This window comes from Mustelus asterias, chromosome 11, assembly GCF_964213995.1.
Source record: "Mustelus asterias chromosome 11, sMusAst1.hap1.1, whole genome shotgun sequence".
Classification (NCBI taxonomy): Eukaryota; Metazoa; Chordata; class Chondrichthyes; order Carcharhiniformes; family Triakidae; genus Mustelus; species Mustelus asterias.
In genome coordinates this window covers 43,995,886-44,021,551 of record NC_135811.1, presented here as the reverse complement: position 1 = coordinate 44,021,551, position 25,666 = coordinate 43,995,886, and the positions used below count along the sequence as shown (strand labels likewise).

At 43.3% G+C, this 25,666-nt stretch overlaps 1 protein-coding gene across 2 annotated transcripts in view; it reads left to right on the top strand.

Moving 5' to 3' along the window:
* dntt (deoxynucleotidyltransferase, terminal) overlaps nucleotides 1–23,631 on the top strand; it is a 418,285-nt gene extending 394,654 nt beyond the window's left edge. For both annotated transcript variants that reach the window (XM_078223496.1, XM_078223495.1), the window contains one exon: nucleotides 22,888–23,631. In XM_078223496.1, the coding sequence (XP_078079622.1) occupies nucleotides 22,888–22,974 (87 nt within the window). In that variant the 3' untranslated portion in view covers nucleotides 22,975–23,631. The remainder of the gene's footprint in view (nucleotides 1–22,887) is intronic.
* Nucleotides 23,632–25,666: the final 2,035 nt, after the last annotated feature.

Genomic DNA, 25,666 nt, shown 5'->3' with positions numbered 1-25,666 from the left:
AATCATTGGTGAGGGGGTTTAGCACTACAGGAGGGTGGCTCCCAGCGATTTTCCCCCCCCCCCACCTCCACCTGATGCCAGGACCTTTTATAAGCACCAAGGGCCTTTGAACAAGGGACCCTGCCCCCCGAAAGCCTGCAAGCAACCCTGACACAACTTACTTTTAGGGCATCCCACATCACAAGTCCTCCAGCAGCAGCGAGATGAGGCCCTTAAGTGATGGTGGAGCCGGTAGGCCGCCTAAGAGCCTTCCCATCACGGATTTCATCGGGTCTAAGACGAGAAGGCATGAGGACCCCGCACAGCACCCTCCTGCCAAATTAAATGCCCGCCTGCCACCAAACCTGCCTCGGGGGGCGGGCATTCACTTCCACCCAGAGATTGCATTGAAGAGGCCAGTATTTCTGTATGTGTAAAATGAACTGGGAAGAGAGGAGGGAGAGTGAAGAGGCTGTGGTGCAGGCTGATTATCATAATTTAGTTTTATCTCGTTGCACAGACATATGATTGTAGTTTTCAACAGTTTAATTGGCTGTGAAGCACCACTTTTTGATGCTTTTCTTTTACATTTCTTGTTGCTTAGTGGATAAAGGATGAACTGTTGCTAACAGAAAATAAAATCATGCAATCGAAAACGCTGCTGGATGAGGCTAAACATTTTTCAGCTGTTTTCTGTTTCTCATAAAGCATTGAATTTCTATAACATTGAATCACTGTTATTAGTTTTTGTGTGTGTAGCAATATCAGAGTTATCTACTTGATCATTTATGAGAAGTGGAAGGTTTGTTGAGAAGCTGAAATCGGATGAAGTTGTTCCTCTTAGAAAATGGTGATATTCTTGTGTCATTTTATAGAATGGAATAGAATCCTCACAGTGCAGAAGGAGGCCATTCGGCCCATTGAGTCTGCACCAACAACAGTCCCACCCAGGCCCCATAACCGCACATATTTACCCCGCTAATCCCTTTGACCTCCGGAACCCGGGACACTTAGGCGCAATTTAGCATGGCCAATCGACCTAACCTGCACATCTTTGGACTGTGGGGGGAAACCGGAGCACCCGGAGGAAACCCACGCAGACACAGGGAGAAAGTGCAAACTCCACGCAGACAGTGACCCAAGCTGGGAATTCAACCCAGGTCCCTAGAGCTGTGAGGCAGCAGTGCTAACCACTGTGCCACCATGCCGCCCTAAACAATTATTTGAAACAATTATTTCTCAATTCCACTCAGTTTAAGAGATGCTATTTTTTTAAGTTCGTGTGGGTGGGCTGGCGGTTAAGGCCGGCAGGGGGGGTGGCGTGTGTGTGTGTAAATCAGGCACAGGGATGTAGCACTGTCACTGTGTCCATCACCTATTCACCAATACTGGTGAATCAGCGGCAGTGGAGCCATCAGCATGCTCAGTCACCCACGGGCCAATTGAGGCTGCGAAGTGACCAATGAATAGCCACCCAAGCCTCTCCCTGCCACCAATGAAAACAAATCCCTGGACCAAGTGGCGAGGATGCCGGGTGAAACCTGGTGATCTTGTTGCCAGATCGGTGGGTGTAACATAAGGATATCTGGCATTGCAAGGATGAATGTGGGGCTAGGAGCAGTATCGCCCATAGTATGATGTAAAGAGTCATGTCCAGAGTCTGGAGGGAGTTGTGGGCTGGAGGAAGGAGACCTGTGCAGAAACCAGCATGGAGTTAGCTCTTAACTTGAACTATACCCTGTATTTATGTATGTAGCAATGAAAACAAACCACTTCAGGCAGAATTGTATGACCTCTCCACACAGGCAGAATTGTCTGGTCCTGCCAAAGTCAATGGACTTTTGAATGGCTTGCCAAATTTTATGCCCGCTCCCTGCCACGACGGGGCCATAAAATTTTGCCCTTAATGTTTAACAACACAATGCTCAGAGCCTCGTCATGGGATCTACTGATTAAACAATGCGGTAGCAACTCCTGTAAAAACCCAGAATCTCAAAGAAGCTGGAGCAGAAATTCAAAAGCTGGAAAATGAAAGAAGCAGCATTCTGGAGAGACTGAAAGCACCTGAAGAGGAGACAGACGGAGAGAGCACCTGAGAGAAGCTCCATTGCAGAATTAGAAGCAGCACGCAGAAGAAAAAAGAATTCGGTGTGTAGCACAGGACTCCGCAGGATCTGATGGAGGCCCAGTTTGAATACCGACAGATGCAGAGTCAAAGGACCCAGCAGGATTGAGCGAAGGAAAATTAATTTTTTGACCAGAACTAGTTTAAACATGTTTTCAGTCTTTTTATAAGTCAGAGCGGCCTGTTTCCAAAAGCACCCTGGCCAGCCCCAGTTTAGAGTTGACGCTATGCCATTTGGCGGCCAAGCTTAGTGCAAATGTGAAAGAAAGTTAGCAGTTTAAAAAAAACCAAGCCAAAGCCAGGAGACAATGTTAAAGCACCCAAAAAATCCTGGGAAGGCCCAGGATAGCCCATTAAATGAATCACTGCACAAAACAAGAGACAAAGAGGTTGGGACCTCTGCCCAAGCAGGAATATGCCAAAACACTGCGAACAGGAACACTCTTTAAAAATAGACTTACTCTGTGGCACCATCTTTGAAACTGGCACAGTATTTAAACATTTTTTTAAACAACCATGGATAATAAACCTGTTTGGACTCATCCAAAGCCCACATCAAGTACAGAACTTGGGATTTTTGTGAAAGAGATTCCATAGATATAGAATGGCTTCTGGACTAGACAAAAAGACAGAAGCTGAACAAGAAAATATGCTACTTCATTCAGTTGGTTCAGTTGACAATACTACTGCAAGGCAAGGAACTCTGCAGCTAACTTTGACAAAATTTTAAAATCATTTGATACATCTTTTAATCTAAGAAGAAAAAAATCTTCAAGAGAGCAAAGTTCAACAAATGTGTCCAACAGCCAGGAGAACCAGTTGATTCTTTAGGAACTGTACAGATTGGTTGAAGGCTGTGATCTGAAACCATTACTTATAAGGGGCAGAGTTGCTCTCAGAGCAGCAGATGATGCTCTTTCTGACACGCTTCAGGCCAAGGAAAACCTGATCCTTGAAAAAGCCATTTAAATTTCCAGGCAATCCGAAATCCACCTGCTGCCTCAATCCATTTTACATAGCAAAAGCGAGACATTGTACAGAACAACTCTAACTGTCCGGTTACTGAAGAAACAAAGGGCCAAAGATACTCCAGGCCAAAGGAAGCAATACCAAAATCGACCACAAGAGGGTAGATGACCATGTCAGCCTTGTGGAACCAAATGACCTCACAGGCGTGACCAATGTCCGCCATCTCAGTGCAGTGTTTTGACTGCTTCGGGAAGCTAGGCAAAGCTAAAACACCCAGAAGATCCCAAGCCAATTCATGAGATTGAAGTTCCGCACCAGGAAGAGACTCAACTATGCTTCTTTGGTGAGGTCAAAGATTTTGGATTTTCTTTCTGGGATGCAGACATCTCAGTGAATGGTCACCTCACCAACTTTAAACTGGAAGTGGGAGACAGTGTTAGGGTTCTCTCGGGGAAGAAGCCATGACTGGGAGACATCTGGCTATCAATGACAGAGATACTAGTCTGTGGGCTGAGAGGAATCTGACTTCTGGTGATAGGCAGGATTCTGGAACCATTAGGATACGGAGGCAAGCAGATAACTTTCTTTCCCAAGCAAGTCACATATGACATCTGTAATCCCAATCTTGTTCTCTTCTGAACAGAGATGTTTATCCTGCCGTGAACTTTATTAAGACAGCAAATGCCAAAACAACATTGTCATCAGTTACACAGAACTGCAAGTTCCCAAGAGGCCCAACACTAAGGATACCACGATTGGAACTGGAATTGTCTTCACTTCACCAGTTTGTCCAATTTCTTTGCAGAAGCTCCTCGCTGGTCAGAACAGCCAACCACTTGCATGGTGCCTTGTGTGGGAAATAACCAAGAGAATGACCAGCAGCAGCAAGATGAGTCCCAACCTCAGACTCCAATGGTTGCTGTCAGAAAACCCCTTGTACCACAGTACAGAGACACCCAACTGCAAAACAAGGCTGGAACAAGGAATCAACCATCAACTTGCCACAGTGCACCTCAGTGAGGCGCAGATGCATTCCAAAGAGACCAACATTGTGGAAAAGACCAAGCTGAGAGTTGAGCCCATTGTAAGATACATCTACATGATGGGAAGAGGTGTCTTTGATTCCCACAAGGATTACGGCGAGCCACCAGCAGAAAGAAACACCAGGTTTGCAACAAGAATAAACAGAGAATACATTCCCTCTGGAAGGAATGAGATAAGCTGGTGGCCCTCAAGCAGAAGAGATGGAAAGTTGACAAGGAGAGTGGTTCAACTCCAAAGAGCAGATAAAAAGAATGAGAAGACACTTCAGTGCCAGAAAGACAACATATGGTGCAACCTCCGAGTCAACAAGATTGTCCTAAATCAACAAGAGCCAATCGGTCCTCCAAATATTAGCAGAACAAGATCTGGAAGAATTGTAAGCCCCCAGACTGCCTGAAAATGTAAAGATGATGTGGAGATGCCGGCGTTGGACTGGGGTGAACACGGTAAGAGTTTTAACAATACCAGGTTAAAGTCCAACAGGTTTATTTGGTAGCAAACACCATTAGCTTTCGGAGCGCTGCTCCTTCGTCATGCTTTCTTGCTCCCTCCACCCACATTGTCTGTATCTTTAAGATCTGGCTTGCTGTAGGGATTCGCATTCTAATCAGTATTCTGTAACTTGATGTCTCTGTGCCCTGTGTCTCTGTGCCCTGTTTGAGAGCACATTTCCACTCCATCTGACGAAGGAGCAGCGCTCCTTTTGATGATAATATTTGTACTGTTAATACGTTGGGTAAAAATGTATTAACATAGTGTAAGGGTATTTTGGCATAGAGAGGGTTAATGTGGGACAGGAAACAGTACCATCCACAATGTGATTTAAAGAGTTGCATAGTCACTATGAGGACCTAGCACCAAATTAAAAAGCAGAATCTCTGGATTATTACCTGAGCCACGTGCAAATTGGAATAGGACAAATCAGATTAGACAGATGAATGTGTGGCTTAAAGATTGGTGTGGGAGAAGTGGGTTCTGGTTCATGGGGCACTGACATCAGTACTGGGGAAAGTGGGATCTGTACCTTTGGCGTAGCTGCACAGTGGTTGGCACTGCTGCCTCACAGCACTAGGGACCCAGGTTCGATTCACGGCTTGGGTCACTGTCTGTGCGGAGTCTGCACATCCTCCCCGTGTCTGGGTGGGTTTCCTCCGGGTGCTCCGGTTTCCTCCACAGCCCGAAAGACGTGCTGGTTAGGGTGCATTGGCCGTGCTAAATTCTCCCTCAGTGCACCCAAACAGGTGCTGGAGTGTGGCAGCCAGGGCATGTTCACAGTAACTTCATTGCAGTGTTAATGTAAGCCGACTTGTGATACTAATAAATAAACTCTAAAACTTTAAATCTGAACGTGCTGGGACCAGTGTTCTTGCCAGACACACAACTAGGAAAGTAGGGAGAGTTTTAAGACAAGTCGGGATTAAATTTGGGAAGGTGTGGTATATTAAAGAGTAGAGACAAGGCACGAGAGAAAGGTATTATTATGAGAAATGAAAAATAGACTGACAGAAGTTTATAGAGAGTATAAATCTAACAGTAAATCAACAGATGAGAGGAGAAGTTATAAAAAGAATAAAAGGGTACACTAAAAGCTTTGTATCTGAATGCATTCGAAACAAAAGGGATGAACTGGAAGGACATATAGAAATAAATATGATTTGTTATCCATTACGGGTACATGGCTGCAGCAGGACACGGATTAGGGCCTGAAAACGGAAGGATACAGGGTATTTAGGGAGGACAGGAAAAGCTGGAGGGGTGGCTCTGTTAGCTAATGATATTATTGGCACAATGGAGAGGGATGACCTAAGTTCAGGAAACTGGATGTGGAAATAGTCTAGGTCATGATGCGAAATGATAAAGGCAAGAATTAATTTCATTGAATCCCTACAGTGCAGAAGGAGGGCATTCAGCCCTGTGCAGACTCTCCGAAAGACCATCTTACCAGGCCCGTCCCTCAACTCCATCCACATATCCCGGTGTATTTAGCATGGCCAATCCACCCAATCTGAATATCTTTGGACTATGGGAAGAAACTGGAGCACTCAGATGAAACCAACACAGACATGGGGAGAATGTGCAAACTCCACACAGAGAATCGCCCAAGGCTGGAATCGAACCCAGGTCTCTGGCGTTATGAGGCAGCAGTGATGACCACAGTGCCACCTTGCTGCCCTACTTGTAGGAGTTGTGTACAGGCCTCCTAATAGTGAGTGAAGCATAAAGGAATAGATAATTGGAGCTTGTCAGATAATAATGGGAGATTTTAATCTACATATAGACTGGAAAAGTCAAATGGGCCAAAGCTAAAAGAGATTGAATATTTTGGGATAGTTTCTTAGAACAGCATGTTCTGAGCCAGCTATACCAGAGCTATTGTTGTACCATGACATGGAAGTAATTAATGATCTCACAGTAAATGAGTCCCTAGGTAGCAGTGACCATAATATTATTGAAAACCTTACATTATGTTTGAGGGAGAGAGAAGTGGTTCTGAGGCAATGTTTTTAAATAAGGGCAATTATGAAGGCATAAAGCTGAGGAGGTAAAGTGAGTTGGCTAATTAAGTTAAGAGGTCAATGGAGATGCAGTGGTAAATATCTATGGAGATATTTCAGAATATACAAAATAGATACAATCCAACAAGTAAGAAAACATCCAAGGGGTGGACCCACTATCCATGGTTAGCTAGAAACATTAAAGGTGGTATTTAAACTTAAAGGAAAACAATTTAATTGTGGAAAGCCGGGTGGTAGGACAGAAGACTGGACAGAAAATAAGGAATGGGGAAGGATTGAAAAGGAGGGAAAAATTAGAGTACAAGATGTAGATAGCCAGAAATATAAAAATAGATAAGAACTTTCATGAATATTTAAAAAAAGAATTAACAGAGCAAGGATTGATCCTATAGAAAGGGAGTTTGGAGAATTGATAATGGAAAACAAGGAGATGACAGGTGAATTGAACAGGTATTTTACATCAGTTGTCATTACAGAGAATTCAAGTAACATCCCAGAAGCAGCTATAAACCAGGAAATGGAAAGGAGCAAGGAACTCAGGAAAACCACAGTCACCAGAGAAGTGGTACTGAGTAAATCTTTGGAGCAACGCTCTGACAAGAGCTCGGCTCCTGATGGATTTCATCCTAGGGTCTTAAAAGAAGTGTCTAATGAGATAGTAATCGGTGTTAATTTTCCAACGTTCCCTAGATTTGGGGAAGGTCCCATTAGATGTGAAGATACCAATTGTAACTCCATTACTCAAAAAGGGAGGGAGACAGAAAGCAGGATTCTACAGGCCAGTTAGCTTAACATCTGTTGTAGAGTCAATGTTAGAAGCTATTATTAAATAACTTCAAGGTAGTCAGGCAGAGTCAACATGGTTTTGTGAAAGGGAAATCATGGTTAACTAACTTATTGGAGTCCTTTTGAGGAAGTAACATGTGCTGTGGATAAAGGGGGACTGACAGATGTACTGTACTTGGGTTTCGAGAAGGCATTTGATAAGTGCCACATCAAAGTTTATCGTGGAAAATAAAAACTCATGGTATATGGGATAACATATTCACATGGATAAAGGATTGGCTGGCTGACAGAGAGCAGAGAGTAGGCATAAATGGAAAGAGAACATAAGGAGACTGCAAAAATATATAGATAGGTTACGTTGTGGTCAATTGTCTGGCAAATGGAGTATGATGTGGGAAAGTATGAAATTGTCCATTTTCACAAGAAGAATAAAAAAGATGATATATAAATGGTGAGAGATTTTATAACTCTGAGGTGCAGAGGGACCTGGGTGTCCTAGTACCTGGATCACAAAAGGCTAGTATGCAGGTACAGCAAGTAATTAGGAAAGCTAATAGAATGTTATCCTTTATTGCAAGGGTAATTTAATCCAGAAATAGGAAGGCCATGCTTCAGTTTTGCAGAGCACCAGTGAGACCACACTTGGAGAATTGTGTATAGTATTGGTCACCTTATTTAAGGAAGGATGCAAATTCGCTGGAAACAGTTCAGAGAAAGTTCACAAGACCAGTACTTAAAATGGGTGGGTTGTCTTATGGGGATAGGTTGGACAGGCTAGGCTTGTATCTGCAGCGTTTAGAAGAGTAAAAGGCTACTTGATTGAAACATAAGATTCTGCTTGACAAGGTGAATGTGGAGAGGATGTTTCCTCTTGTGGGAGAATCTAGAACTAGGGGTCACTGCTTAAAAATAAGGGGTCACCCATTTAAAATGGAGATGGAGGCAATAAAAAAAATTCTCAGGGGATTGAGAGTCTTTGGAACTCTTTTCCTCAGAAGGTTGTGGAAGTAGAGTCTTTGAACATTTCCAAGGCAGAGGTAAATAGATTCTTGGTAAAGAAAGGAGTGAAAGGTTACTGGGGATAGGTGGGATGCAGATTTGAGGTTATTGTCAGATCAACCATCTTATTAAATGATGGAGAAGGCTCAAAGGGCTGAATGGCCTACAGCTGCTACTTGTTCAGAAATCGATTACTGTTGGACATTGAAGGTCAAAAAGAAATGTCAGTGAATTCAATACTCTGTAATTCCTAGTTTTTAATTTACAGCAGTTATATTGGATAGCCACGGAAAATATGCTGCCTGCACCTTTGGATAATTGCTGTTTGCAGTCAGTGCTAACTGCACCGTTCATTGGTCACACGCATCAGCAGAAGGACCCATAATAGTGAATGGCTTGCACTATTGAAAACCAGTAGATGGGAAACATTGAAGACCCGCACAACGTGGGAAGGAGGAGGCTCCAGGTTTCCTGGAAGTTACATTGGAGGCCTTGGTGCAACAGGCAGAAAGGACGAGAAATATCCTGTATGTGCAGGGAACCAGGAGGCCTTCCAGATTTGTTCCCAACAGGCAGTTGGAGCAGATAGTGTGGAGGTCACTGCTGAGATATGAAGCCCTGGATACCAGCATGAAGTTCAATGATGTTGCACTATTGCTCATGAACAATAAATGTATCCTCATGTGGCACATCCTAATAACTGAGCCATTCATCCCAGGCACTGCTCAACTGACCACACCAATCACCTGCCAACAATTTCTATTAATAATGACTCAAAGAGATGTTTGCACACTTGGCACTGCTGCAAGCCTCACACATACAGCTCACTGCTTGCACGCACTGTCAGCTATTTACAATGTTGTGGAGATGCCGGCGGCAGCTACCAACTCCGATCACACTGCACATATTTTTGATGATAGATTAGTGACAGGGTCTGCATGCGATGAGTTGGGCACGGGTCGGCTACAACCAGGGCAGGGGCAAGGAAAATAAAGGTGGCAACTTGTCAGAGGGTGGTGTTCCACATGAATTCCGTGCAAAGGGCAATTTCCCAAGGGCAATTAGTAATGGGTAATAAATGCTGGCCTAGCCAGCGATGCCCATGTCCCAGGAACAAATCAACAGAAACAAAAGGATCCAGATGATGACTTTGATGGGGCAGCTTACAGGGGAAGACTGGATATGCACAACAAGATTCTTGATGAACCGGGAAGCTTGCTAATAAGTTTGTCACTAATATTGTGAAGCATGGAGGTTGCCCATAGCAACTCGACAAAGGGCTTTGCGCAGAACTTAGCGCCCATTCTTTCCAGTCTGGAAGAGTTGGGCAACTCTGCTCGCCTTAACCATGATGCAGTGCCTGATAGCTGACATGTCAGCTTCCATTGCAACACAAGCAGTAACCACCCAACATCTGAGTGAGCCTCTGGTAGCTCGGACTGAGGTCATGCAAGGTTAACTCATTGCCATAAAAGCCTGGATTGCCCTCATAATTGCTGTTGATTGAAAGTGCAAAAGGGCTTGCAGGGCAGTACAACAGGGCAGCATTCTGTCCCCTAATAGATTACTGCAATGACTGAGGTGTCTGTCCTAGGTGAGTGATAGTGGTTGCATGGATTCTGAATCACCTGGTGTTTGCTCTCAGTGAAGGAGATGGCAGATGGCCTTGGAGGTCAACTTCACAATTTGATTGGATTGTAACTTTGCACTTTGGAATGTGCATTTAATGGGATATTTTGTGTCAGAATGAGCAAGTCCTGAAATTTGGTCAGGACTCAAAAATGCCAGGTCAAACCTTTTGTTTTTACCCTTTTTGCCTGTTTCCATGGGGACTTGTTTGAACCAGAACTTCAACCAAGATTGTCAGAGGTGGCTTCAACTCAGGAAAGGGACTGTCAGGTCCAGATCCTGACCCGAATCATGAGCTGGAGAAAATTGGTCCTCTAAAAGTGGCTGACGGGGTATCAAAATGGATTGAATGCCTGAGATGCACTAAGAAATCCAAACCTGTCTGGATTATTAAAATTAGGGAACATTCCCTTGACCTTGGTAACAGAGTCAGGTGCTGCTGGTGGACCAATCCTGGTACTAATACCACAATCAAAGGTCCTGGATTTTCAACTCCCAGGAGATCTGCCGCAACCAAAGAGAAAACTGTAGGGTCGTTTTTACCTTGTCCCAACCATACAGAAATGTGGATTTACCCGACTTAGTTCACATGGTTCAGCCTAGAGATTGCCACACTTACTCCTCAGAACCTCTCACTGTGGTGGGATGAATAATGAGTGGCTGATCCATCTTCTGCCCCGTCAGGGTTGAATTTCAACCTTTTTGTGCGTTACGTGTTTGCTGAACAATGTTCATTCCTGCTGCGATGATTAAGCAATTAAAAGAAAGGCAAGACATGAGCTATGAGGAGAGGCTGGATAGACTGGGACTTTTTTCTTGGAGCGTAAGGGGCTTAGGGGTGATCTTATAGAGGTCTATAAAATAATGAGGGGCATAGATAAGGTAGAAAATCAACATCTTTCCCCAAAGGTAGGGGAGTCTAAAACTAGAGGGTTTAAGGTGAGAGGGGAGAGATACAAAAGGGTCCAGAGGGGCAATTTTTTCACTCGGAGGGTAGTGAGTGTCTGGAACAAGCTGCCAGAGGCAGTAGTAGAGGCAGATACAATTTTGTCTTTTAAAAAGCATTTAGACAGTTAAATGGGTAAGATGGGTATAGAGTGTGATGGGCCAAATGCGGGCAACTGGGACTACCTTAGTGGAAAGAAAACTGGGTCGCATGGACAAGTTGGGCCAAAGGGCATGTTTCCATGCTGTAAACCTCTATGACATGAATATAAATAACTTGTCTGTAAACTCATCTTCACCCACTCCATGACTTGGCTATTCCCTCACTGTGGAACAGTTGCTTCAGCATGTTTGCTCCACTGTGTACACTGTCCTCACCCTCCGAGTGCTGCCACAACTTTAAAGTGCATAAAATTCATGAAGATGTTATTCTTGTTTATCTCAAACACCCATGTTGCGCAAATCACCACCTTCTCTTCGACAAGGGCATTGCAAATGACCTTTTATACTGTATGTGCTGACAGTCTGTATTAGAGGCAGAATCTTGTGTGCCCCATTGGAATTGTGTCCTGCAGCTTTTGTGAAATGAGGACCAGAGATTATCTCTGCTTAGTACCTCTCTGAGGAAGTAGCAGCTGAACATTTTCAATCGTTCTGTATTTTCTGTGACTGATTAATACGCATGTTACACAGAAATTAAAATTTTACCTTGGCATTTCTGATGCCACTTCACATTTTATAGACGGCTTTAACTTTTCCCTGCATTACAGCAGTGACCACATGTCAAAACTGACTGCAAAGCACTTTGAGAGACCCCAAGTTCATGTAAGTGGACATTCTATTATCCATTCTGCTTTATTGTGACTGACAAATTCTGCAGGCACCAATCTAAATTAAAATATGGTTTTGTTAACCCCATAAGTGCTAAATCTCCTTCCACATTTTCCAAACCTTGCAGGTTTTTTTCACTGAGTGTCAGATTGATTCTGAAACCTCTTCAAAACTCAGAAGATGAAAGTAGAAATGTAAGGATAGTAACACTTTATTTTTCACATATCATTTGATGGAACTGAAAGAACTACGGCGCTGACATTATTTTTCAGCAATCCTTCATTTTCAATCGTTTCCTGTCTTTTAAGAGTGGGAGCCAAGCTGAACATCGATGGATTTTCTTTTTGGGCCCTGGTGTTTCCTGGTGTAATGACTTCAATCGGGCCATTGAGGTTGGCCTATTGGAGTATGAATTCCCTGAATAAGGATCCAATTGATGGACCAATCAGGGAGTCTTTGCCTTGTATTTAACCGAGAGCGTCAGTTCCTCTGACACCCCTGGAGATAGACTGCTAACTGATAGCACTCTGTGTACTGCTGGTAGAGTTGCATATAAAAGGACTTTGGTGCAGGGACCTCTGCCTCCTCAGACTTATTACACTTGGGAAAATGTCCGAGTTTTGCTTTGTTGCTCCAAATATATTTAAAGTCCCATTCAGGGATTCCCAGCCTTGACAGATATTGAGAGAAACTTCTTTAATCATTTCTATAATGTCAGGCGAGCCAGATCGAATAGCTCCCCTCTTTCTCTGCTCCTTATTTGACCACAGCAGGTTTTTTGAAACAAGTGTACTTGCCAATTCTGAGTGTTTAACTGCTTACATGTTGTGACTATAAAAGACACACAGCTTTATTCGAAAGTTTTTAAGTTTTATTAGAAAAGAGGATAGCTTTCATAATACTTAATCTGATTTGAGTAAAAATAATATACAACGCTCTGACTTTCACACATGCGTGCACTTGTGGTTCACACAAATCAAACAGATTACAGAGTGGGGTGGATAGTTTAAATCATTTAGAGTCTAGTAAAATTAAAGGGGTACATGACTGTTGAAGATTGGTGAATCAGTTGGCTTCAGGCTGAATTCAATGGTCCTGCTGCTTTCACTCAGTGGTTGTGCTGCTTTTAGCATCAAGGCATTTTAAAATTGTGACCGATTATTTATCTGCACTTCTGGAGACAACAGCATTTGTTCAGTTCTTTTTAAAGTCTCTGTGGCACCTGAATGGTCAAAATCAATGGATAGAATTTAAAGCCTTGCAAATTGGATGGAGAGTGAAAACCCACTCAGGATCTTGTTTCTTCAGTGTCTCAGTTAGTTGTCCTGTTCTGCAGAGAAAGCAGATGCTTAAAATGCACAAAAATGTTGGCTTGTCTCATGACCTCTTCCCAACAGCTCAGTGATCCAAATAAGGCCATGGCTAATGTATTCCATTTGTAATTTGGTTAGATCATGGCTGGGAATTCTTCTCTCAGCCTGGATCCCACTGTCCAAATTATTGGCTGAAATTTTCCATCCTCATTTGCAGATGGAATTTTAGATGCCGCTGAAAATTAATGGAATGCCAAATTTTCTTTTCTCGCTCACAACGTGTCCTGCCATGGACGAGACTAAAGAATTCCATCCATTGTATCTAATGGTTTGTTTCCACTGAGTTGAGTGCTGCATTTTTTTGTAAATGGGATAGGAGATGGCCTCCATTCATTCTCTTTTAAGAACATTGTTCCTGGTGCAACTTTGCACACTGGTTGTCTCCATTTAAATGGCTTTTGGTATGTAATATATTTAAGTGGTTGCATGATTACTTTAAGAGCCAGTCACATATGATAAGGTGGTGATGGTGTTTTACAGGCCCCTGTTTAGTTTCATTTTCTACTCTGTACAGGAAACAGCTCCTAAAATAAATCCATTGTTATTTTGAATCTACATGTGCAAACCACATCTTTGTCTTTTAGCTTAAAACCCACAACCCCTAACATAGTTGGGACATTACAGTTACGGCAATGCAAATGTGCAGCCATCTTTGACTAAGATCTCAAATCTTTGAAATGTGGCTTTAGTCTTTTTTATAAAGTCAGTTGTAGGTTTCTTCCCACCCATCAGTTTTTGCTCAAACGCATGGTTTCACAACAAAGTATTTATGGTGTATGTGTTGCAGAACCTAAAGGTGGTGAGAGAATGATTCACAAAATGAGCAGGAATGTATCTCTATCCGTTTGTGCTGAGCACTGAAATGGAAAAAAAAATGAATCCAAGGTATAAGACAGATCCAATTTTTGAGAGCTTGACCTGAGGAGTAATTTACTGAGTGCGTGCTTGCGGCAGGAACTCTCACTGCTGTCAACACAAATCAGAAAACTGAAAATTACAGGTGTCCTGCGCACAAAACTTCCATCCTTTATTTTAGAAACAAAGCCCTGCTTTGTGTCCATTTTCATGATAGTTTTTGTGGAAACGTCAAATGCTTTCCATATAGAACATAGAACATAGAAAGCCACAACACAAACAGGCCCTTCGGCCCACAAGTTGCGCCGATCACATCCCCACCTCTAGGCCTATCTATAGCCCTCAATCCCATTAAATCCCATGTACTCATCCAGAAGTCTCTTAAAAGACCCCAACGAGTTTGCCTCCACCACCACCGACGTCAGCCGATTCCACTCACCCACCACCCTCTGAGTGAAAAACTTACCCCTGACATCTCCTCTGTACCTACCCCCCAGCACCTTAAACCTGTGTCCTCTCGTAGCAACCATTTCAGCCCTTGGAAATAGCCTCTGAGAGTCTACCCTATCCAGACCTCTCAACATCTTGTAAACCTCTATCAGGTCACCTCTCATCCTTCGTCTCTCCAGGGAGAAGAGACCAAGCTCCCTCAACCTATCCTCATAAGGCATGCCCTCCAATCCAGGCAACATCCTTGTAAATCTCCTCTGCACCCTTTCAATGGCTTCAACATCTTTCCTGTAATGAGGTGACCAGAACTGCGCGCAGTACTCCAAGTGGGGTCTAACCAGGGTCCTATAAAGCTGCAGCATTATCTCCCGACTCCTAAACTCAATCCCTCGATTAATGAAGGCCAGTACGCCGTACGCCTTCTTGACCGCATCCTCCACCTGCGAGGCCGATTTAAGAGTCCTATGGACCCGGACCCCAAGGTCCTTCTGATCCTCTACACTGCTAAGAATGGTACCCTTCATATTATACTGCTGCTTCATCCCATTGGATCTGCCAAAATGGATCACCACACACTTATCCGGGTTGAAGTCCATCTGCCACTTCTCCGCCCAGTCTTGCATTCTATCTATGTCTCGCTGCAACTTCTGACATCCCTCCAAACTATCCACAACACCACCTACCTTGGTGTCGTCAGCAAACTTACCAACCCATCCCTCCACTTCCTCATCCAGGTCATTTATGAAAATGACAAACAGCAAGGGTCCCAGAACAGATCCCTGGGGCACTCCACTGGTCACTGACCTCCATGCAGAGAAAGACCCCTCCACAGCCACTCTCTGCCTTCTGCAGGCAAGCCAGTTCTGGATCCACAAGGCAACAGCCCCTTGGATCCATATCTCAGCAGTTCAACAGCTATTCGGTATATGATCTCAGGCAGGCCATCACTGACAGGTATTTGAGTCACTGGTGGTCCGGGGGGAGCGTGCAGTGCCATGGCTGATTCACAGGGCTGTCTTACCTGCGGATAGAATAGAATAAAATCTCTACAGTACAGAGGGAGGCCATTCGGCCCATCGAGTCTGTACCGGCCACAATCCCACCCTATTCTCATAACCCCACACATTTACTAATCCCCCGACACTAGGGTCAACTTAACATGGCCAATCAACCTAACCCGCACATCTTTGGACTTTGGCTCCAGTTCCCAGATTTTTTGCTTTCAATTCTGATCTTGTAAAGATTGACCCTCAGAATTCGGGGATGGCAGTTTTTAACCATTTGTTCACCTTCTAACTCCTTGGAGTTATTCTACAAGACTGCAGCAGAAGACTAACCCTTTGTCTGTTTCTCTTTAAATTAAATCATAGCTTTCTCCTGACAGCATGAGGTCCAGGCTGTCATGAAACTCCTCTTGAAGTTTGCTTTTTTTTTGAAGTCTTCATTGAACTGCAACTGTTTCATGTCTGTATGATTGTATGAATCTTGCGTAGTTTCCCATCGCTTGTGTAGAACCATGAAAGTGAACCAGGAGCCTAAATATTCAAGATGTTTTCCAGAGGAAAGTTAAGGAACTAAAGTAAAAGTTGATACTGAAACCCACTCTGTTGATTTAGGATCAGGACAGACATTATATTTAATCAGTGATTGCAGGTGATTGACATGACGGCTTGTGGAAAACCGAGTGATATGCAAATAGTTTTTTGCGTAAAGTTTGGCGCATGGAATTCATTACAGCAAGTTGACAATGAAATGTGAGATTAAAAAGCCATTTCTTAGGGATTGCAGCATTTGCAAGGTTATAATGTAACAGATTGGTGACATCAATAAGGGATTCATTTACCACAATGGAAAGTGTAGAAAAAAATGCTAATGTGCTTACTGGCAAAACGTCAACTGGCACTTTTTACTCTTATTATAGTTATTGATCATGAATGGCAATTTGACAAACAGGATGCACACAAAAAGCCATGGATCACATTTTGCAGCTGCTTTTTGCTAAGCAGAGATAATGATAATGTTTCAAGCCTCGAATGTAATTATTTTGAGCCCTGAAAAACACATTTTGAGTCCGGGTGTGACTAACTGTTGGATTGCAATGACACGAAGCCAGATGAAGATGCATTTATTAAAATTGACTGACAGATAATGCGTTTTCATCTTGGATGCGCCCAGCCTAGAATAAATAAATAGACTATCAAGGTGAGAAAGGAGGGAGATTGTTCATTACCTGTTCTTCCATTAAGTAAGAAATAGAGTGTCCTGCAGACACCATCATTACATCTGTATCATGCTCTGAAAAAGTGGTGTCTTCATGAACTTGCATCAGTAAAGAGGGGGGAAGAAACAACAAACTAAAGTCAGGTCACACACATGCTCCCAGATCTGGATGGTATCCTGACTATGAATTCTGTTTGGACACTATTAGTGATATAAATTCTGGAGTTTAAAACTTCAAGAAATGTGAAGGCTGGAAATCAGACTAGAAATTTATAGGAACTATTATAGGGCAGCACGGTGGCACAGTGGTTAGCACTGCTGCTTCGAAGCACCAGGGACCTGGGCTCGATTCCTGGCTTGGGTCACTGTCTGTGCGGGGTTTGCACGTTCTCCCAGTGTCTGCGTGTGTTTCCTCCACGTTCTCTGGTTTCCTCCCACAGTCTGAAAGATGTGCTGGTTAGGTGCACTGGCCATGCTAAATTCTCCCTCACTGTACCCAAACAGGCGCCGGAGTGTGGCAACTAAGGGATTTTCACAGTAACTTCATTGCAGTGTTAATGTAAGCCATTAATAAATAAACTTTAAACTTTAATGATCGGGCGATCTTGTGAATTGTGTGCGGCAACATTTATGAGTCATTAAGATTCTGTTGACTTTTGGAATCAAGTCTGTATTCCCCTGTTTATCATGGAGTGTTCTATTTATATGCAAAATATTTTAGGAACAGGTAGCAAAGCACATTGGCTTATCAGTGTGCTGTGTCACGTAATTCTGAAATGCAGCTTTGGGTGTGTAATTCATCAGGAGGTAAGTTCTGAATGTTCGCTGTACCATCTGTGATGTGGCAAGCAAAGGCAAAGATCTTCCACCTGGGATAGGGAGAAAATTAGAAGGTGAATCACCTTGGATTTCCATAATTAGTAGAGATCTGGCAAACTGCCCAGATATCCATGTAATGTATGAAAGACAAAAGTGGGTAAAACTTAGTTTCAAAAATGTATTTAAATATTTCAATCTTGAAATGTATTTACAGCAGGAACGAGGAGCCATAGAAGGTTCTGGTATATACCCAAGTGAGCAAATAATGTGACATGCCTCTTACCTATCTTCAGAACCAAGGATCTGTGCAAACAATCATTTTATGGTTGGCTGGCAGGGTTGGGCATTAAAACTGACAGCAAACCAGGGACCTTTATCTTTCTTATACACCTTGCTCTCAGTTTTCTGTCTCCCCCTAGACCCTAATAAATAAGACCTTAAGAACTAGGAACAGGAGTAGGCTATTCAGCCCCTCAAGCCTGCTCCTCCATTCAATAGGATCATGGCTAATCTCTTGATCCATTTTCGTGCCCCATCCCCATAACTCTTGATTCCCTGACTGATCCAAAATCTATCTATCTCAGCCTTAAATATACACAAGGCCTCTGCCCCACTGCTCTCGGTGGCAAAGGAGTTCCAAAGACTCTCAACCCTCTGAGGGAATAAATCCCTCCTCACCTCAGTCTTAATTTGGTGCCCCTTTATTCTGAGACAATGCCCTCTGGTCCTAGACTTTCCCATGAGGGGAAACATCCTCTCAGCATTTACCCTGTCAAATCCCTTAAGAATCCTATGTTTCAATGAGATTACCTCTCATTCTGCTAAATTCCAGTGAGGAGATTCCCAACCTGTTGAACCTTTCCTCATAAGACAACCCTCCATATTGGGATCATCCTAATGAACCTTCTCTGAACTGAGTGACTGAGAACAAAACTGATACTGTTGTTAACCTTTGATGAGATTTCAGAGGAAGATGTGGTTGCTTCAGTTAAGAGAATAGGGAGAAGATGACTAGATAGAAGGTGACTGCAGTTAGTGCAACAAGGAAGCAGCAAAGGTTTACCAGGCTGATTCCAGGGGCAGGTCTGTCATATGAGGAGAGATTAAATTGGTTAGGATTATATTCCTTGGACTGAGAAGAATGAGAGGGAATCTCATAGACACTTATAGAATTCTAACAGGATTAGACAGGGTAGATTCTGAAAAAAATTTCCCAATGGTGGGGGAGTCCAGAACTAGGGGTCATACATAGTTTGAGAATAAGGGGTAAACCTTTTAGAACTGAGGTGAGGAGAAATTTCTTCACTCAGAGGATGGTGAATGTGTGGAATTCACTACCACCAAATGTAGTTGAGGCCAAAACATTGTCTGATTTCAAGAAGAAATTAGATATAGCTCTTGAGGCTAAAGGGAAATGGGAGGAAGGGGGGAATCAGGATATTGAATTTGATGATCAGCCATGATCAAAATGAATGGCGGGGCAGGCTCGAAGGGCTGAATGACCTACTCCTGCTTCTAGTTTCTATGTTTCTAACCCAGTCACTGCTTACAACAAAACCAGCTCCGCAACTCTTCCTTGATTCTTTTGCGATGATCTCAAATCTGTGTTCTTGAGTTACTCATCCTCCTGTCAATAGAAACAGTTTCTCTTTATTCTTTCTTTCAAAACCTTCCATGGTCTAGAACACTTCTGAAATATTCCTCGTGATTCAACTCTATTGTTAAGATAGGACATCGATAGGTTGTGAGTGGGCAAAAATTTAGCAGATGGAGAATAATGTGGGAAAATGTGAAACTGTCCAGCTGACAGGAAGAATAAAAGTGAGTAGACAGAGACTGCAGGAATCTGTGGTACAGAAGGATCTGGTTGTCCTGGTACACGAATCACAGTGGGTGGCGGGCGGCATGGTGGCACAGTGGTTAGAACTGCAGCCTCACAGCGCAAGGGGACCCAGGTTCGATTCCCAGCTTGGGTCACAGTCTGTGCGGAATCTGCATATTCTCCCCGTATCTGGGTGGGTTTCCTCCGGATGCTACAGTTTCTTCCCACAGTCCGAAAGACATGCTGGTTAGGTGCATTGGCCGTGCTAAATTCTCCCTTAGTGTACCTGAACAGGCGACGGAGTGTGGCGACTAGGGGATTTTCACAGTAATTTCATTGCAGTGTAAATGTAAGCCTACTCAAAATAAAGGGGGGTCGGTTTAAGACAGAGTTGAGGAGGAACTTCTTCTCCCAGAGGGTGGTGAATCTCTGGAATTCTCTGCCCACTGAGGTGGTGGAGGCTACCTCGCTGAATATGTTTAAAGCGCAGATGGATGGATTCCTGATCGGTAAGGGAATTAAGGGTTATGGGGATCAGGCGGGTAAGTGGTACTGATCCACGTCAGATCAGCCATGATCTTATTGAATGGCGGGGCAGGCTCGAGGGGCTAGATGGCCTACTCCTGCTCCTATTTCTTATGTTCTTATGTTCTTGTGACACTAATAAATAAACCTAAAAACTTAAAAAGCTAGCATGCCAATACAGCAACTGAATAGGAAGGTAAATGAAAGATTGAGTATAAAAGTAGAGAAATCTTGCTAAAACCATACAGGGCATTGGTGAGATCCCATCTAAAATAGTGTGTGTAGTTTTGGTCTCCTCACTTGCATTTGAAGCAGTTCGGAGAGAATTCACTGGACTGATTCTTGGGATAAAAGGATTGTTGTATAAGGAAAGGTTGAGTAGGTTGGGCCTATACTCATTGAAGTTCAGAAGACAAAGAGGTGATCTTATTGAAACACACAAGATTCTGAGGGGATTTGACACAGTGGATGCTGAGTAGATCCCTACAGTGCAGAAGGAGGCCATTCAGCCCATCGAACCTGCATTGACAACAATCCCATCCAAGCCTCATCCCCGTAACTCCCATATTTACCTGATAGTCCCTCTGACACTAAGAGCCAATCAACCTAATCCGCACATCTTAGGACTGTGGGAGGAAACCAGAGCACCTGGCGGAAACCCACACAGACACGGAGGAAACGTGCAAACTCTGCACAGACAGTGACCCGAGGCCAGAATTGAACTCTTGTGGGGAAGTCTAGAACTAGGGGACACAGCTGAAAAATAAGGAGTCTCCCATTTAAGGCAGAGATGAGATTTCTTCTCAGAGGGTCACCAGACTTTGTAATTCACTTGAGCAGGAGAGGCTAGGTCATTCAAGGTTGAGTTTGACAGATTCTTAATTGATAAGGGAGACCAGGTTCTGGGGGGTCAGGTAGAGAAAGCAGAGTTAAGACCACAATCAGATCATCCATGATCCTATTGGATGATGGGGCAGGTTTCAGATGTGAATAGCCTTTCCTTGATCCTAGTTCTAATGATCTTATGAACCTTCTCTGGTCTGAGGAGAACAATCCCAGCTTCTCCAGTCCCTCCAGATAACTGAGTTCCAGTAACATTTGAACAATTGTCCTCTTCACTCTCTCTAATCCTTCATAGCATTCCTAATCAGATCCCTAACCAGTGATTTATAAAGATGTAACATAATCTCCTTGCTTTTGTATTTGATTCGCAGGATGCCAGGTGCTTTCTTAACAGCCTGATTGACTAGTTTTCCACTTCAGACATGTTAGTATGGGTTGGATTTTAAGGTCCCCATCAATGATTTTCCCAGAACCTGTCTTCAGTTTTACAGGGGGGCAGCCAGGATGTAAAGCGGCGCCCTGCCCCTGGATCCGCTGAAGCCCATAAGTGGCAATTAATGTCTTAATAAGAGCCTTATCCTGCCCCTGCTGGTAATTTGCATATGGTGGCGGTGAGGTGGGAGGGGGAACCATGCCACGCGGGAAGCCTGGCAGTTTTGGTTACACGGGCTGGTGTTAAAGATGGAGAATTTCCATTGTGTGTCCTTTGTGCCTATCAGAGGATCACTTCCCATTCCCCCCCCCCCTCCCCCAGTAAAATCCCCCTTTCCCCTTTAATCCTCCCCTGCCCCATGGCCTCTTCAATCCAGCCCTCAACTCCCTTAGACCCCCCCCTCACTCAGACTCCCAATCCTGGATTTAGCTGGGCTGTTCAGTGTGACAGGACAGCTTGTAGTTCTAGCAGTGGCCACCACTCTCGACTGGTGCTGCTGGGTCTGCAAAGTTGCCAAAAGGTAGGATTTGTTACTGAGATAGAGGCGGACGTCTTGCCTTAAAGCAATTAACACTGCTTTTGGTGTTATTTGCTGCAGGACAGACAATGTGATCGTGGGCATGAAGCCCACCAACTCCTTAGCCGAATGGGCAAGGACTGCACTGCAACATCAAACCCAGCCCTTTGTATATGATTACAAACATATTTCACAATTATGTTCATAAATGAGCAATGGGAGGAATTGTACATGTCTGTGATATTGGTGGATGGAGTTATATTGGGAGCAGGAGCTGTGTTCACGGTTTTGGGGAAAGGGGAGAAAAGAGGTGACAAGAACAATTCAGAACAAGACATCCAACTTGATTAAACATCCTATCCAAAAGGCTACACTTCCAACAATGCAGCACTTCCACAGAAAACATGCAAAGTATTATCCTGGATTATATGTTGAAGTCCAGAATGGGGTATGGACACACAACCTCCTGATCCAGAAGTAAGAGTGTTATTCCTGAGCCATGCTGACATTGTTGGCTGAATTTTAGTTCCAGTGTCCTGATCCCGAAGCCAGGTTGAATTTCGGATTGGTGATCTGGAAGTGGACCCTAGAGGAGATTTTGAGGAGGCGGCCATTTAAGATTCCACATCTGGGAGTCCCGGCCAAGTGGTGGGCTGGTCAGCAGGGAGGAGGTCTGATGGGAGCATCCGAGGCTCCAGGTGGACAGCAGCTCACTGCGGGTAGTGAACATTGCCACTGTAGGTGGGAAAGCTTGAGGTAGAGGTGCCCTCTGAAGATATAAATTGTGCGAATTATATTGTGTCCACAGCTGCCAGGCCATCATTTCAGCTGGAAGCCCCTCTACAGGCTTGGCCTGCTATCGCGGCCCAGTGGTACATGTTGGCCTGTTTTGCAGGATTTACCCTTGGACCCCACTACCACTGCAAGGCTGTGACCATGCAATCAATGGGTCCCAAGCAGAGGGTATTTCTACTGAAGCAGCACAATTGTTCCTTTATCATATGACCAATATTAAACATTTAACATGAATTAACAATTAAATTTAACACAAATTAACAGAGTCTCCCCGTGTACATATTAGCCATGGAAATTAATCGCTTTTCACTGTAACCATTATTGAAAAGAACACAATCTGCATGGCTGATGCAGCACACCATATAACATCTGATCCTCTGTTGATTAAATTATTCTCTTTTCCCTTTTACAGAAGGTATTTCTTGAAGCTAAGACTGAGGAAGAAATCTTTGCTCACCTGGACTTGGAATACATTGAGCCATGGGAAAGGAATGCATAAGATACAGAAATATTCATTGCATCTTCGATATAATTCACTTACTATAAATTTTGGCAGAGGAAAAGAGAAATTTCATGTAAAATTGGACAATTTATTTCAAGCTCATTTATATGCGAAAATGCTAGTGCAACATTAGGTTTCATCCTGAGATTGGAAAGCTAATCAGCAACAAAAAAATGACTACATGAGCTGTAAATTAAACTATTTTTGGGAAAGGGATCTTAATTCACTTAAATTAAAGCAAAATACTGCAGATGCTGGAGATCTGAAATAAGAACAGAAAGTGCTGGAAAAAAACTCAGCAGGTCTGACAGCATCTGTGGAGAGAGAAACAGAGTTGATGTTTCGAGTCCAATATGATTCTACACTGGAACTTGGAAAGAGTCACACTGGACTCGAAGTGCCAACTCTATTTCTTTCTCCACAGATGCTGCCAGACTTGGTGAGTTTTTCCAGCACCTTCTGTATTTATTTCTTAATTTACTTAGCTCTTCAATATTGTTCCTTGAAGCTGATTAAGAGTTAGGAGCATTGGAACAAGCATGGGCCATTCAACCCCTGTAGCTCATTCTGTCATTCAGTTGGATAATGACTGATCTGTATTCCATGTCTACCCTTGATTCATATCCTTTGATATATTTACCTGATAATTTATCAATTTCAGGCATGTAAATTTCAGTTGACCCCGCATTGACAGCATCCATTGCTCTTTGGGGAGCAGGCTCCATATTTCTTTTTGACAGACCTGGTGGGAGCCTCATAATACATATATTTGTGGGGGAGACAGTGGCATAGTGATGTTGTCACTATACCAGAATCCAGAGACTCAGCGAAATACTCTGGGGACCCAGGTTCGAATCCCACCACGGCAGATGGTGAAATTTGAATTCAGTCAAAAAAAATCTGGAATTAAAAGTCTGATGACCATAAAACCATTTTCAATTGTTGTAAAAACCCATTGGTGTCACTAATGTCCTTTAGGGAAGGAAATCTGCAGTCCTTACCTGATCTGGCCTCCTGACCCACAGCAATGTTTTTGACTGTCAAATGTCCTCTGAAATGGAGGGCAATTAAGGATGGGCAATAATTGCTGGGTCCAGCCAGTGACACCACATCCCATAAAATGAATAAAAATGTTAAAGAACAATTTATTGTCGTAGAATCCCTACAGTGCAGGTGGAGACCGTTCGGCCCATCAAGTCTGCACTGACTCTCTGACATCTATCATCCCCAATTGCTACCAGTCTTTTAAAATTGGAATATATCACTCAGATATTGATTCCACACCCCACCACCTCCCCATGATTATATGCCAAATATTTTAATGGTTATGGAAGTTGCATATATGCATTTTCACACAGAGCTCTTCAGAGTATTGCTGTGAATTGTTTTTTTTAAAATCAAAATTATGATGTAAAAGGTTATGAAAGCAATGTTGTGGGCCAAAATCCAAATGATAAAGCTATTATTATTGTTGAGTACACTTCCACAATTTTTATAAACTGGCTGGACCCACCATTCCCATAGCTGAAATAATCTGAATAAGCAGATCATATGTAACTTTTCAAATAGTTCAAAAGGTATGAATTTGCGGTGGAGAAGCTATAAGGCTGATGCAAAGGAACTATCTTGCTTTTTCTATGTTATCACATTTTGGACTACCCATGGTATTCTATATATTAGTGCACACTTGCTACAAATCCTTCACATTATAGATTGAATGCATTTCAGTGTTTTATTTACATTTTTGTCATTTACGTAAACTGCTCAGAATGTAACAAAAATGCTTTGATTCATAATAAATGATTAATGGTACTTAGCTCCAGTTACGGTAGCAAATCACAGTGATTGGGTTAAACATCTCAGCAATTGTTATCCAGTAATTATAAATTTAAATGTCACCACAGTCCCAGAGGGCCATAGGTTGCTCTCCCGTTTGAGAGACAGCTGACTGCTGGTGATGTAACCGGAGGGTCACCACACCTCAGGCCAGGGGCAAGGTCGAGAGGGCGGGCCCTTTGCGAATAACCTCAGCCGGTACGGGAATTGAACCCGCACTGTTGGGAAGTTATACATGCTGTTGGCATCGCTCTGCATCGCGAACCAGCTGTCCGACTAACTGAGCTAACCGATCCCTCACCCAATATTATTGGGTGATATTACCCACTCACATCATTTTGTTCAGTCTAAAATTACTTAAGAATACATAATGTCATGAATGGAATACAGATACAAAAAATTCTGGATTAAGGTTTTCAATGCTTATCTCTAAATTGCCTCGTACAACTTCCAAACGCTGGAAGGAGTTGAAATTGGCATATGGTTTATACGTATAAAACAATTGTCATGCTGTCATTTTCACAGTGGGATGGCTTGGCTTTTGGCCTAACCTTCTGGGCCCATTTATATTTTGCTCACCTAAAACACGAATTCAGCCCCTTGTTTATGTAAATCAGTGGTCTGAATACTTGTTGAACAATCCGTGTGCTAAATTGAGCTGCCCTTTGGACTTCAATGCATCATAGTAAACAGATGCCATTGAAAAATCTGATTAAAAATGCCCTTCCTGTACCATCCTGATAGCTGCTTCTGGCTTCAACTGCCAAACCCGAGGGCCAACCTTGTATCTTTCCCTTCAGTGAGATTCATGTGGAGGCGCCTTGGTGGAATTTGTAGATAAGGCTCAAACAAT